The 14,962-nt window shown below is 40.5% G+C and overlaps 1 protein-coding gene across 1 annotated transcript in view; it reads right to left on the bottom strand.

The window, feature by feature from the left end:
- Positions 1-5,824: 5,824 nt before the first annotated feature.
- LOC123665503 (inactive dipeptidyl peptidase 10) overlaps positions 5,825-14,962 on the bottom strand; it is a gene marked incomplete at its 5' end in the record, with an annotated part of 113,933 nt that continues 104,795 nt past the window's right edge. The window contains 4 exons of the mRNA XM_045599796.1: positions 5,825-5,968; positions 7,049-7,260; positions 11,476-11,633; positions 13,968-14,159. Coding sequence (XP_045455752.1) covers positions 5,825-5,968; positions 7,049-7,260; positions 11,476-11,633; positions 13,968-14,159 — 706 coding nt within the window. The remainder of the gene's footprint in view (positions 5,969-7,048; positions 7,261-11,475; positions 11,634-13,967; positions 14,160-14,962) is intronic.

Raw genomic sequence — 14,962 nt, 5'->3', positions numbered from 1 at the left:
GCCTTTGAAATATTTAAAAATGTATTATGTATATATGACGCGTTATTTTTTATACTGTAAAATCTGATGTTGTTAATATTATACATATTAAACTGTAATACAACTGTCCATTATTTTGCTACAAACCTATACTATATAAGAGGTTCAATGACTATGTAATGAACTATGGGTTATATGTTAAATTATTGTTGTCTTGCTGATCGTAAAGCTTTTATTTTAAATTAATATTTGAAAATAATATCAATATATAAATAACAAAATATTTTTTTAAATCTGGCGTAAATAAATAAATTATATTCATACATGATTTGTTTCCTTAGAATTATATTAATGTGTAAATTGGTGTTTTAAAGAAAACTGGAATTGTCATTTATAATTAATTGTTATTTTTTTAAAGTTCTTAGTTATGAACGGTGCCTACGGAAGAAATGTGATTACTTAAAATTATTTATTAATAGAGGTAATTTCCCTATAAGTTATTGCTATTAAAGTTATTTTCGCCTTAAAATTCACGAATCGACGTGACTAGAATTTATTAAAGCACTATAATGACTTTTACTAATTTCAAATCTAATATTTTAAAATTTTATTTTTTAATAAAATATTTTTAATACTATTGGTCTTTACTAAAGTTTAACTTGACGCTATAAATAGTTAATGTTCAAATGAAGTGACTAGAAACATGCAAAATTTGAGAACGAGAATGAGCAACTTTCAACGATTGAAATTTAATTTATAATTATATTATAAGTACCTCACAAAAATATAGCAAAGTAAATCAGTGTACTACTTTTAAGTTCTCCATAATTATTGATACAAATGGATAGCATTTTGTCATCCTTTTCCAAAGCGACCTTACAATATCCAATTTTCTTTTGAATATTTTTTACTAAAACATATATCTTTTCGATTTTTTTTTTCTATGTAGTGTCGCATAAGTACAATAGAAATAAGAAATTCCTATATTTTTGTAAGATACGAAAGAAGGCATTATTAAAATCTACATTATCTAAAAAGTATCGTAATATATTAGGTATATTATCTGTACAGTTATTTTCATTTAGAAATTACACTTTACCATTTCGAAATACCGCTACCAATAAAATTGTTCCAATTTTATTTGAATGCATTTAAGTTACACAATTAATATTTTGAAGTTACTTATAACATTAATTATAACTTTTAATTTATAGCTTTTGTTTAATTTTGTTTAAAACGCAGTCAAGAGTTGAGTTGAGTCAATTTACTTGTGATTGTGTCTATACACTAGCAATTGTATTAACTACAATATTGTAGTCAACTTATTTGATAAATTCACGTATTTTGTTCATACAATTTAACGTTTTTTTTAACAAGAAAATACAGACATTCTACAAAGGTTATACACCCATTCAACGAAAAAGAAGAATGTTTATTAATTTCTGAAAACTAATTATTTCAATGTAATTTTAAATATGCGATAGTGCAGTCAAATAATTTTATTAATAGTTATAAGTGTTCGTTGTTATATTTTAACAAATTTGAAAGAATTAATACAATTTCGATAATATTTGAAATAAAATTGAATTACTAATTAATTTATTTTTAAAGGTATTTTGATTTATTAAAAATAATCATCTGAAAACATTTTCATATTTTTTTTTAATTTAAATAATTATTTCAAGTTTCAAAAATGAAATTAATCAAAATTAAATGCCACTTCAATACGCCATACACACTCGAATTTAATATATATATTTTTACAATTAAATTTTATGTGTGTAATTTTTATTTTTACACAAATCGTCAATATAAAACGAATCGCTTGTTACGAGTTACTACAACGACGACCTTAATTTAGTTCTATCGTCTACAACAACAACTTAACGTCTAAGATCACAAAACTCATTGACTACAGAGCGACTATCAATTCCTTTTATTAGTTACTAAATAATAGTCGTTCGTTTAAGGGTTAATTTGAAAAATTCCACGCAAATTAAGTGCTCTTTGCAACATTTCTCGCATTCAAAGTTCAGACGAGTTGCAAATTCAAAGAAGAAAAACTAACTAAGTTGGGTTTAAAATTGCGAATATTTTACATGCGATATAATTTCTGAAATTTCACATTCAAATGTTCTAAATAAACTTTCTACTTTAAATTATTTTTTAGATTTTCGAAATTGATGACGTTAATGTTTCGAAAGAAATATTAACGTTACGATATGAAATGTCAACATGATTGATCGAAAGTGTGCGTGCGAGGATGAGTAGGAACCGACAGAAACAATAGAAATATTATGTTACAGGTTATTCTTTCATTTTTAATAAACGTTCTTTTATTCCATGATAAATTATCATTTTTTTGGTGGAATATTCTTTTAAAAGAAGTTTTCTTTTGCTGTTTTTTTTTAGATTTTAAATATTGTAAAGTATTATTTAACAATACATAAAACTTATTTGATATTTTTATTTATTGTTTGTAAACATAGAAATTGTGGTTTCAAATAAACTGTATGACTTTTGACAAAATAAATTTACGTATGTAGTTGGAGATACGAACTAGAGATGAACTTCCTCGGGTATATGTGTGATAGCAACCGGAACTAACGGCTTATCGTGCTCTCCGAGGCACGGTGGGGAGGCCCACAAGGACATACATCCAAACTGGAAAGAAATATTTGTACAAATACAAATAACCATCTCGAGCGGGAATCGAATGCGCGAACCGTTGGTGTTTTAGGCGACTACACGCCACCACACCAGAGCGGTTGTTAGAGAAAATAAATAGAAATTAATTTTCATCCGTTCAGCAGATAGGTAAAGATCGCGTCCTGTTCGTATCTTAGATTATAAGTTATTTCAAACATTTAAAACGTAAAATACACACGCTATAACGTTCCTTAGTGAATAAATAAAAGTTTCAATGCAATTTTTCGTTAAGGAATCGAAAACAACGTTATTAATAACCTTGTGCGTTTGAATATAACTTACTCATCTATTTTTTAATACATCATGTATTTCAAGACACAACAATATTTATACTAACATAAACAAATATATGTGCATCGCCAAATATTCAATACAATATTTGGCGACGCACAAATGTCCAAAGAAGAACATTATCCTTCACAGTGAATAATCAATATTTTAAAATTAAAAGCGATCATTATTCCATCGATGTTTTGGTATGATTTAAAATTGTATCATAATACTTTTAAAATTTTACACATTCGAAATTACTAGATCGTTCAATAAGTCCCGAGACTAACCTGGAAATGGCGCATATATTAAAAACTCTTTTGATTTTTAAAAAAGTACTGGCTATCAATACAAGAATATGTGTCAAATTTTTAAAAATGGAACAATAAAATTATTGATTTTGAAACATTAAGTGACGCTACGGTTGTAATTTCGATACAATGGAAAAAAACGAGTTTCGCGTGTTGATAAAACATTGTTTTTTAATGGGAAAAAATACCGTTGAAGCACAGCAATGGCTTATAAAATGTTATGCAGGATCAGCTCCCTCTAAAGCAACCATTTGTCGGTGGTATGCCGACTTCAAACGCGGTCGCATGGACACCAATGATGGGGAACGCTCAGGTCGTCCAAATGAAGCAGTGACTCAACAAAATATTAACCAAGTCCTCAAAATCGTATTGGAAGATCGGAAGGTAAAAGTGCGAGAGATAGCCGAGATAGTGAAGATTTCAGCTGGTAGTGTTTTCACTATTTTACATAAAAATTTGGCCATGAAAAAGCTTTTTTCTAAGTGGGTGCCGCGTTTGCTTACAACTAATCAAAAGGAACAACGTATCAATGGTTCAGAGCGATGTTTGGCGCTGATGAATCATAATAAAAAGGATTTTTTACGTCGGTATGTAACAATGGATGAAACCTGGATATACCATTTCACTCCGGAATCCAATCGGCAGGCAGCGGAGTGGAGAGCGGCTGGTGAAAGCCGCCCGAAGCGTCCAAAGACTCAGAAATCGGCCGGTAAGGTTATGGCGTCTATATTTTGGGATGCGCATGGAATACTTTTCATCGACTACCTTGAAAAGGGGCAAAATATAAATAGTGACTATTACATGTGCTTATTGGAGCGATTGAAGTACGAAATTGTGGATAAACGGCCTCACATGAACAAAAAGAAAGTGGTGTTTCACCAGGACAACGCGCCTTGTCACAAGTCCGTGAGAACGATGGCCAAAATTAACGAATTGGGCTTCGAATTGCTTCCTCATCCCCCTTATTCGCCAGACTTGGCCCCCAGCGATTACTGGCTGTTTGCAGACCTCAAAAAAATGCTTCAGGGTAAGAAATTTGACTCAAATAGTGAAGTTATCGCAGCAACGGAGGCTTATTTTGAAGCCAAAGACAAATCGTTCTACACACATGGAATAGAAAAGTTAGAAAAGCGTTGGAGGGACTGTATCGCTCTTGGAGGAGACTGTGTTGATGAATAAAAATTAATTTTATAAAAAAGACCTTTTTTTAGTACTTAGTCTCGGGACTTATTGAACCACGTGTTAAATATTTGGTTTGACACATACAGCGTATAATTTAAATAGTCATCAGAGGGTCAGTAGAATGGTACGTCTAGGAGGACATCATAATTTTAATCGAACGAAAAACTAATCGACCTCTCTCAAGTTCGTATAAGTTCCACACAAAGTCTTTGGTTAAATCACTGACGAAAACCAATCACGTAACTTTAACACATGTAACAACTTCGTGAAAGAGTTACTTCCTTACTCGAAGAGCTTGTTCACGCTATGCTTGTAATTAAGTCGAGTAGCAAGCAATTTAACAACCATAACCTCCCTAATAACCCAAAATCACCCCCCCCCAGTCCTCAGTCGAGCACAAAGTAAAAGCGTTATTCTTCTTGCCCGACTATTGAACTGGCTTAACTCGATGATCCGTTTCTGCCGTTTCTGCATATTAAGCCAGTTTATTAAGGATTTTGTCAGAGCCCTAATATCTTATCATGACAAAAACTCGAAATACACCACTTTTCTTTAAATGTCCGTAAGAAACAGGCTTTAAATTGTAACTAACAGCACGCAGTCAGGCGAGATGGAGACAGCTACTCGCACGCGTCGACTTGACTAAATTTTTGACTAAACTAAGCGAACATGTCATTCGTGTGAAACATCAGCTTTAACACCGTAATTTGATCACATTTTCGCACTGACACATCTCCTTGTGCGTTTCATATAACAAAGTCAATTAGTCACACATTTTGTCGCTCACACACAACACCACACAGTTTTGCGCAGGGATATTCAAAGCTTCATAGAATCTTCACTCGCACATTTACACTATTATCGTTATAACTATGTATCACATGCATATTTGATGTGTATGAAATAGTCCATTTGGCAGTAATATCGAATGGGATATGGAAATAATTGTACTACAGATTTTAATAAACTCTTCGCTTGCGGTTTCTACTTCAAAGTAATTACCTGTAACAATAACATAACATAACAATACAATAACATAACAATCAATATCATAATGTACAACGGTAACAATATTAACAATATAAGTTTTATATCGAATAATGTTATAACTTATGTATTTTAAATTGAAGAAATCCAATTATTCTGCACAAGAATAAAAGAAGCAATTATTTATGGTATAATAAAGTATTAAGCAGAAAGTCAATATTTCTGCGTTTCATCAATTTATATCACCAAGTTGCCGTTAATTGTAATACTATTTTTTTATATTAACAGAACACCATGTATATATGTTTTTGCCAGTGTCTAATTACTTGTATACGATATAAAAAACAAAGTTACCAAGAGTACAACTCCTCATCCCTCCACGAATCTCAGTCGAGGTTTCCGCCGTTTCGCAAACCAGCCTTGGTCTCGGGCGGTACTTGCTTCTTGAAGCAGTCATCGAGAAACGAAGACAAGGTACGGTAGAAGTGCTTCTTCACACCTTCCAGGCTGTGACCCTCATCTGGGTATATCTGTAGGTAATTTAGGCCGTGATAATATTAAAATATTTCGAAAAATTTAACCTTAAGTAACTTTTTGTGAATCCAGTACCCGGTATACCCGTATTGAGGAATTCTAAGACTACATCTTTAAAATCTCGCTATGAAATTATAACTGAGTAATATTATATTAAAATTATTTATCGTTGCGTCCATTTGCTATAAGTACTCTTTGACGGTTCGCAGGGAAGTGGACATAAGGTGCCAATCACACCACTAATTGCAAATTCATGCGACGTTTCGATCCTTTATTGGACCATCATCAGGCATCTACAATACATACAAACATTGAAGAAAGCTGTTTTGTTGTTGTATGGATTAATTAGTTGTACAGCTTTCTTCAATGTTTGTATGTATTGTAGATGCCTGATGATGGTCCAATAAAGGATCGAAACGTCACATGAATTTGCAATTAGTGGTTTGATTGGCACCTTTTGTCCACATCCCTGCGAACCGTCAAAGAGTAATTATATTAAAATATTCATCACTTCAGCCTATGGCAGTCGACTGCTGGACACAGGCCTCCCCAAGTTCGCGCCAGACATCCTGGTTTTCCGCAATCCTCATCCAGCCTAGACCGGCAATCTTACTTTAAAATATTGACTCAGTTAAAAAGGACCCTTCCTTCATAGAAGAATTGGCCTCGCAACGATGTGAATTAAGACTACATGACGCCGCGTTGGCGCAACGGTCACAGCTATGGATTGTGCCGGTTGCGCTGGCGGTTGCGGGTTCGATCCCCGCACATGATATACATTTGTATTGTCCATACAGGTGTTTGCCGTGGTCTGGGTGTGTGGCAATCCTTGTGGGCCTCCCCACCGTGCTTCGAAGAGCACGTTAAGCCGTCGGTCTCGGTTGTTATCATGTACACCTGATAGCGATCGTTACTCATAGTAGGGAATATATCCGCCAACCCGCATTGGAGCAGCGTGGTGGATTAAGCTCTGATCCTTCTCCTACATGGGGAAAGAGGCCTATGCCCAACAGTGGGATATTACAGGCTGAAGCATAACAAACATAGTAGACAATAATTGACCGAATAAAGCCCACCTGTAGTCTGAAGGTGCTGCCCCGGTCGGACAACGCCCTCGCCAGCGCCATAGTCTGCTGCACGTGCACGTCGTCGTCAGCGGTGCCGTGCACCAGTAACAGCATTTTATCTTGAAGGGCCGCAGCTTGCTTGGTGACGTCAGCGTCAGCGTAACCCCGATAGTTGCCAGTTGCGTTTGGGAAGCCCATGTAGCGTTCCGCGTACGCTGATGCTGAGTACGAAGTAAACTTTTTTCCTAAATGATATCGACTTAAATATTTTTTTCTCTAGTTAGCGTAATTGCCCATAGTCAACCCGCCTGCCCAGCGTGGTGACTATGGGCGAAACAAATGAGTTCACGTTATTTTTGGCGAGGACTTGTGGAGGCCTATGTCCAGCAGTGGACTGTATAGGCTGAATGATGATAGCGTAATTGGCAAATAAGCTTCATTCAAGTTTTTAATTTATACACAACTTTTCTGACGTCACAAAAATATTAATCCGTAAAAATGAAATCTTTGCCTTTCCCTCCTTTTTACGTTATTTTGCCCCACGATTGCCTGAATATCGTTGTTCGTTGCGTAAGCATTACGGTCGCCTATTATGTCTGATACAAGTTGATTCTGATCAACCTTATTTATTGTTTCTATATTGTATCATTATGCACCAAGTATGAATAAGAAATGATACATTAATTTTGATGACTTGAATATACTCGTTACAATAAAAATCGTTAAGCAATTCTATTTGATTGTTTTAATTTATCAATTCGTATCTAATTCGTCTTGGTAATTGTTTGTCGCACGTCAAGTATCAAGAGTAATCTACACACGTAATGGGTATCTGAAACTTTTGCGACTTGACTTTAATTATTGATCGGAGTTAAGATAATAAGTGAATAAGAAAAGTAGAAAAAATATTTTAGTTTTGTTATTTTTTATTAAAAGTAGTTCAAATAACCATTAGAAGTTTACGATAATGCTTAGGTTGTGATAGAAAATAATATTATTATCGTAGAACGACGTTATAGTGGAACGTGTCACTTAGACTCAGTTAAATTCATTAATAATAATGGATAATAGAATCATTTAATTAAATTAGCTAGTCTTGGGCTTAAAATATATCGAACTAATTGAATAATTTTTAACCGACTTCAAAAAAAAAAGAAGGTTCTCAATTCTACTGTATTTTATTTACATGTTGCCTCATAACTTTTTACTGGTTGAATCGATTTCGATAATTCTTTTTTTAATCACAAGGTGGTTTTAGACATGGTTCCATTTAAAATTGATTTCTGATTAATTTTTTTGAATTATCTCTAATAATGTGTATTTTTATGTTATTGAAGACGTTTTTTTTTTATTTATAATCTACAATTGGATAAGTTCTAAAATAAATAGTCAGTCAGTCAGGCCTCCCCAAGTTCGCGCCAGAAATCCCGGTTTTCCGCAATCCTCATCCAGCCTACACCGGCAATCTTACGAAGATCGTCGGTCCAACGGGCCGGAGGACGTCCCACATTGCGCTTTCCAAATTTTCTATTTTTTTTTTGGAAAATAAATACTAAAGGCTAGAAATAAGTTTGAATTTTTTTTAACACATTTTATTTATATACTTATAAAAAATCGCTAACGATCTGACATTACTTGGACTTAGTTGTTACTTTTTTATTATTTTTTGTAACAAATAGTTCAATGTTTGTTCATACAGCACGATGAACAAACACGTGCAAGCAGTATGAGCCAACAGTACACACCGTAGTAGCGCCAGCGCGTGACGGGCGAGACGGCGAGCCCGCAGTGGAACACGCGCGCGGGGCTCGCCAGCGCCAGCGAACAAACACGTGCAAGCAGTATGAGCCAACAGTACACACCGTAGTAGCGCCAGCGCGTGACGGGCGAGACGGCGAGCCCGCAGTGGAACACGCGCGCGGGGCTCGCCAGCGCCAGCGAACAAACACGTGCAAGCAGTATGAGCCAACAGTACACACCGTAGTAGCGCCAGCGCGTGACGGGCGAGACGGCGAGCCCGCAGTGGAACACGCGCGCGGGGCTCGCCAGCGCCAGCGAACAAACACGTGCAAGCAGTATGAGCCAACAGTACACACCGTAGTAGCGCCAGCGCGTGACGGGCGAGACGGCGAGCCCGCAGTGGAACACACGCGCGGGGCTCGCCAGCGCCAGCGAACAAACACGTGCAAGCAGTATGAGCCAACAGTACACACCGTAGTAGCGCCAGCGCGTGACGGGCGAGACGGCGAGCCCGCAGTGGAAAACGCGCGCGGGGCTCGCCAGCGCCAGCGAACAAACACGTGCAAGCAGTATGAGCCAACAGTACACACCGTAGTAGCGCCAGCGCGTGACGGGCGAGACGGCGAGCCCGCAGTGGAACACGCGCGCGGGGCTCGCCAGCGCCAGCGAACAAACACGTGCAAGCAGTATGAGCCAACAGTACACACCGTAGTAGCGCCAGCGCGTGACGGGCGAGACGGCGAGCCCGCAGTGGAACACGCGCGCGGGGCTCGCCAGCGCCAGCGAACAAACACGTGCAAGCAGTATGAGCCAACAGTACACACCGTAGTAGCGCCAGCGCGTGACGGGCGAGACGGCGAGCCCGCAGTGGAACACGCGCGCGGGGCTCGCCAGCGCCAGCGAACAAACACGTGCAAGCAGTATGAGCCAACAGTACACACCGTAGTAGCGCCAGCGCGTGACGGGCGAGACGGCGAGCCCGCAGTGGAACACGCGCGCGGGGCTCGCCAGCGCCAGCGAACAAACACGTGCAAGCAGTATGAGCCAACAGTACACACCGTAGTAGCGCCAGCGCGTGACGGGCGAGACGGCGAGCCCGCAGTGGAACACGCGCGCGGGGCTCGCCAGCGCCAGCGAACAAACACGTGCAAGCAGTATGAGCCAACAGTACACACCGTAGTAGCGCCAGCGCGTGACGGGCGAGACGGCGAGCCCGCAGTGGAACACGCGCGCGGGGCTCGCCAGCGCCAGCGAACAAACACGTGCAAGCAGTATGAGCCAACAGTACACACCGTAGTAGCGCCAGCGCGTGACGGGCGAGACGGCGAGCCCGCAGTGGAACACGCGCGCGGGGCTCGCCAGCGCCAGCGAACAAACACGTGCAAGCAGTATGAGCCAACAGTACACACCGTAGTAGCGCCAGCGCGTGACGGGCGAGACGGCGAGCCCGCAGTGGAACACGCGCGCGGGGCTCGCCAGCGCCAGCGAACAAACACGTGCAAGCAGTATGAGCCAACAGTACACACCGTAGTAGCGCCAGCGCGTGACGGGCGAGACGGCGAGCCCGCAGTGGAACACACGCGCGGGGCTCGCCAGCGCCAGCGAACAAACACGTGCAAGCAGTATGAGCCAACAGTACACACCGTAGTAGCGCCAGCGCGTGACGGGCGAGACGGCGAGCCCGCAGTGGAACACGCGCGCGGGGCTCGCCAGCGCCAGCGAACAAACACGTGCAAGCAGTATGAGCCAACAGTACACACCGTAGTAGCGCCAGCGCGTGACGGGCGAGACGGCGAGCCCGCAGTGGAACACGCGCGCGGGGCTCGCCAGCGCCAGCGAACAAACACGTGCAAGCAGTATGAGCCAACAGTACACACCGTAGTAGCGCCAGCGCGTGACGGGCGAGACGGCGAGCCCGCAGTGGAACACGCGCGCGGGGCTCGCCAGCGCCAGCGAACAAACACGTGCAAGCAGTATGAGCCAACAGTACACACCGTAGTAGCGCCAGCGCGTGACGGGCGAGACGGCGAGCCCGCAGTGGAACACGCGCGCGGGGCTCGCCAGCGCCAGCGAACAAACACGTGCAAGCAGTATGAGCCAACAGTACACACCGTAGTAGCGCCAGCGCGTGACGGGCGAGACGGCGAGCCCGCAGTGGAACACGCGCGCGGGGCTCGCCAGCGCCAGCGAACAAACACGTGCAAGCAGTATGAGCCAACAGTACACACCGTAGTAGCGCCAGCGCGTGACGGGCGAGACGGCGAGCCCGCAGTGGAACACGCGCGCGGGGCTCGCCAGCGCCAGCGAACAAACACGTGCAAGCAGTATGAGCCAACAGTACACACCGTAGTAGCGCCAGCGCGTGACGGGCGAGACGGCGAGCCCGCAGTGGAACACGCGCGCGGGGCTCGCCAGCGCCAGCGAACAAACACGTGCAAGCAGTATGAGCCAACAGTACACACCGTAGTAGCGCCAGCGCGTGACGGGCGAGACGGCGAGCCCGCAGTGGAACACGCGCGCGGGGCTCGCCAGCGCCAGCGAACAAACACGTGCAAGCAGTATGAGCCAACAGTACACACCGTAGTAGCGCCAGCGCGTGACGGGCGAGACGGCGAGCCCGCAGTGGAACACGCGCGCGGGGCTCGCCAGCGCCAGCGAACAAACACGTGCAAGCAGTATGAGCCAACAGTACACACCGTAGTAGCGCCAGCGCGTGACGGGCGAGACGGCGAGCCCGCAGTGGAACACGCGCGCGGGGCTCGCCAGCGCCAGCGCCGCGAGGAAGCCGCCGTGCGCGCGGCCCCACACCGCCACGCGCCGCGCGTCCACGAAGTGGAGCGAGTCGCGCAGGTACCTGGGGGACATCAGACACTTGTAATCAACTAGTGGTCGCCCAGTGGTCGCACAGTGGTCGACATTACAAGTAAAGAAAAGGGTCTAATGGTACATCATCATCATCATCATTCCATTTCAAGTTCGCGCCAAAAATGCGTGAACTCATGTGTGTTGCCCAGTCACCACGCTGGGCAGGCGGGTTGGTGACCGCAGGGCTGGCTTTGTCGCACCGAAGACGTTGCTGCCCGTCTTTGGCCTGTGTTTCAAAGCCAGCGGTTAGATGGTTATCCCGCCATCGGTCGGCTTGTTAAGTTCCAAGGTGGTAGTGGAAGCTTGTTATCCCTTAGTCGCCTCTTACGATACCCACGGGAAGAGAGGAGGTGGCTATATTCTTTGGTGCCGTAGCAACAGCACGACACATAATGGTACAAAATTATTCAAAATCAGCCCCCTCGTTTACCTTGGTTTATAAAAGCAAGGATTGGTAGAAAGTACATTCAAATTACTACGGCATTCAAATTACGTTCAGGCCATTTTCCATCCAAAAAGTTTGACTTTTTAATGAAAAAAGCTGAATCCCCTTACTGTGACACATGCGGCTTGCTAGATGATGTAAACCATTTATTAAGTGAATGTGATAAATACGAAACGGAGAGAGAATCATTGATGAAACGTTTTAGTATAAATAAATTTGATATGGGTACATTTTTATCTGTGTTAACAGAACGTTTGTCTGATGCAGCAAATTTGTCAGTTAATATAATCTTCTATCATCAATGATTCTTTCTCCATTTCTTAGACATAGTGGGAATTGGGGTATGATAGGGCTGGCATGTTTGTGTAGACAAAAGTCCCTACAAAAGTAAAGAATAAAAAAAAAAAACCATAATTAATTTAAATTTAAATTTGAACACTAAACAAAATACAAGCGTATGTGTGTCAAATACGTGGTAATGTGATAGTGTGTGTAATGGTTTTTTTTTATTGATTTAATGTGTTTTTTTTGCATATTTAAAAAAAAATATTAGCATTCTGCACTCTTTCTCTATATAAACTATAAGTGTGCGAAATTTCATACTCCTCCGTCCGCGCAATTTTCGTAAAAAGTACAAGGTTTTTGCTTCACGTATTAATATATAAATGACATGTACACATATGTATAGGACACGTACATTATACTGTACTGTAATAGTGTGGTTTTTGAAGTAAAACTTCTTTACGCTGGCTTGGCTTGACACTGGCACTGGCACCGCTGGCTTTGAAACACACAGGCCGAAGACGGGCAGCAGCGTCTTCGGCGCGACAAAGCCAGCCCTGCGGTCACCAACCCGCCTGCCCAGCGTGGTGACTATGGGCAACACACATAAGCTCACGCATTTTTGGCGCGAACTTGTGGGGGCCTATGTCCAGCAGTGGACTGCAATAGGACTGGAATGGTGATGATGATGTGCCGCACGATTGACTTGGGCTGTAAGATGGTGAATGCGTGACGAGAGCGTTATAAAAAGTGTGATCGGGTGAGGCGAACGGAGCAAGAGAGGGAGGTGCGAGCACATTTTCTTTCTCTCTTTATCTCATAGCCAGTTACGTTGTATATCAAAGACACAGTGCACATTGTACAGAAGTTTTACGTCAGTCGTGTGGTCTAAAGCACACTCGTTTTTTATATACTTCAAGAGTACGGCCACCAGGTTACGTACAAGCATACAGCTCACCGGTTGTTACCCTACCCTGGACCTTCACCATGAGCTTTGAACACCTTACTCACCACGTAAACACAACACTACTTGGCAATTGGGCCAAATTTGGTCTAGAAAATTTCCTGCCATACTCTATCTTAATATGTTTCGCTGAATCTTTGTATATACTTTATACAGGAAAACGTATGCGTTTTAGATTCATCTTAATGTCACACTATCCACGCAGTCACAAGTTTTTACACTCCGGGTGGATATTTTTTAATTATGATTATAGGTTAGGCGTTTATCCTAGGCATATCGTCACTCAGAAAGTATTTTCTTTCTTTCTTTATTTTTCTTTTTTTTTCTTTTTTCTTTCTTTTTTTTGTTTGTTAATTAATTATTTAATTTAATAGGTTGACTTTGCTTATTATTGACATTAATAAATTATTGACATGAATTCTATTTAATCGATTACTAAATATTGTATATTTGTGTGTATTTTGATATAATTATCCTATGTTTTATTTTGGTTTTTTCTCTGTTTCTTAATTATGTTTGTATTCTGCTGTTTAATTGTATGGACTTTATCTGAAATAAAATTATTATTATTATTATTATTATTATTATTACGAACTTGGATGGTCCGCCACACTAAACAAACATATACGCACTCAGCAACCTCCAGCTGGTCCCTCAGCTCCACGCTCCCCAGCCGGCGGTGCAGCGCGTGGAGCGCCGCCAGCCCGCGCCCGCCCGCGCCCCGCGCGTCCACCGCCGCCAGGATGGCGCCCGCGCCCGCCGCCAGCGAGCCCCAGTCCAGCGACCACTGCTCGGTCACCAGCTGACTCCCTGGCGCTCCGTGTCTAAACACGAAACGTTATTGATAAGGATATTAATTATATTAATTAACTACCGATACTAAATTATCAAAATAATAACATTTTTCTGAATTTATAGAATTTAGGGTGATATTTATAATATTTTGTTTCTTTTTTTTTGTACCAATCTCCGGATATAATTTTTCAATTTAAATAATAATAATAATCTTTATTTCGGGACTAGCCCATATAGTTTTAGTAACAATGTTGCTTATAATCTAATGTTAGTACAATTACATTTAAATAATTACATTTTAATAAATTTTGAATTAACAATAACTATAATAATATTTCTTAATAATAACAACAATTTTAAAACAACTAAAATGTGCATTCCTTTTTTTAAATATTATATTAATGTGAATTATAATTTAATTATTAATTTATTTACCATTTCATTATCATTATTAACAATTTATATTTAAGGAGTTAAATATAATGAATTAAAACACAAAATAGACAAATAAATATAATTAATAGGATAAAAATAACAATAATTAAAAACGAGACAATTATTATTTGTATTTATACATCGAAAACAAATAATACATATTATTAACCTAAATTATCCTAAGTGATAAACTTATAGCGTTTAGGGTGATATTTATAATTTTTTTTTGTACCAATCTTACGATTTAATTTTTCAACTTTAATAAATATAATTAATAGTATAAAAGTTTGAATAATTAAAAATAAGATAATTACTATTCGTATTTATACATCGAAAACAAATAATACATATTATTAACCTAAATTATCCCAAGTGATAAACTTCAACATAAGGAATT

Source organism: Melitaea cinxia, chromosome 24 (genome assembly GCF_905220565.1).
Source record: "Melitaea cinxia chromosome 24, ilMelCinx1.1, whole genome shotgun sequence".
Taxonomy (NCBI): Eukaryota; Metazoa; Arthropoda; class Insecta; order Lepidoptera; family Nymphalidae; genus Melitaea; species Melitaea cinxia.
Note: the sequence above shows the minus strand (reverse complement) of the source record. Positions and strands in the feature narration are given on the sequence as shown.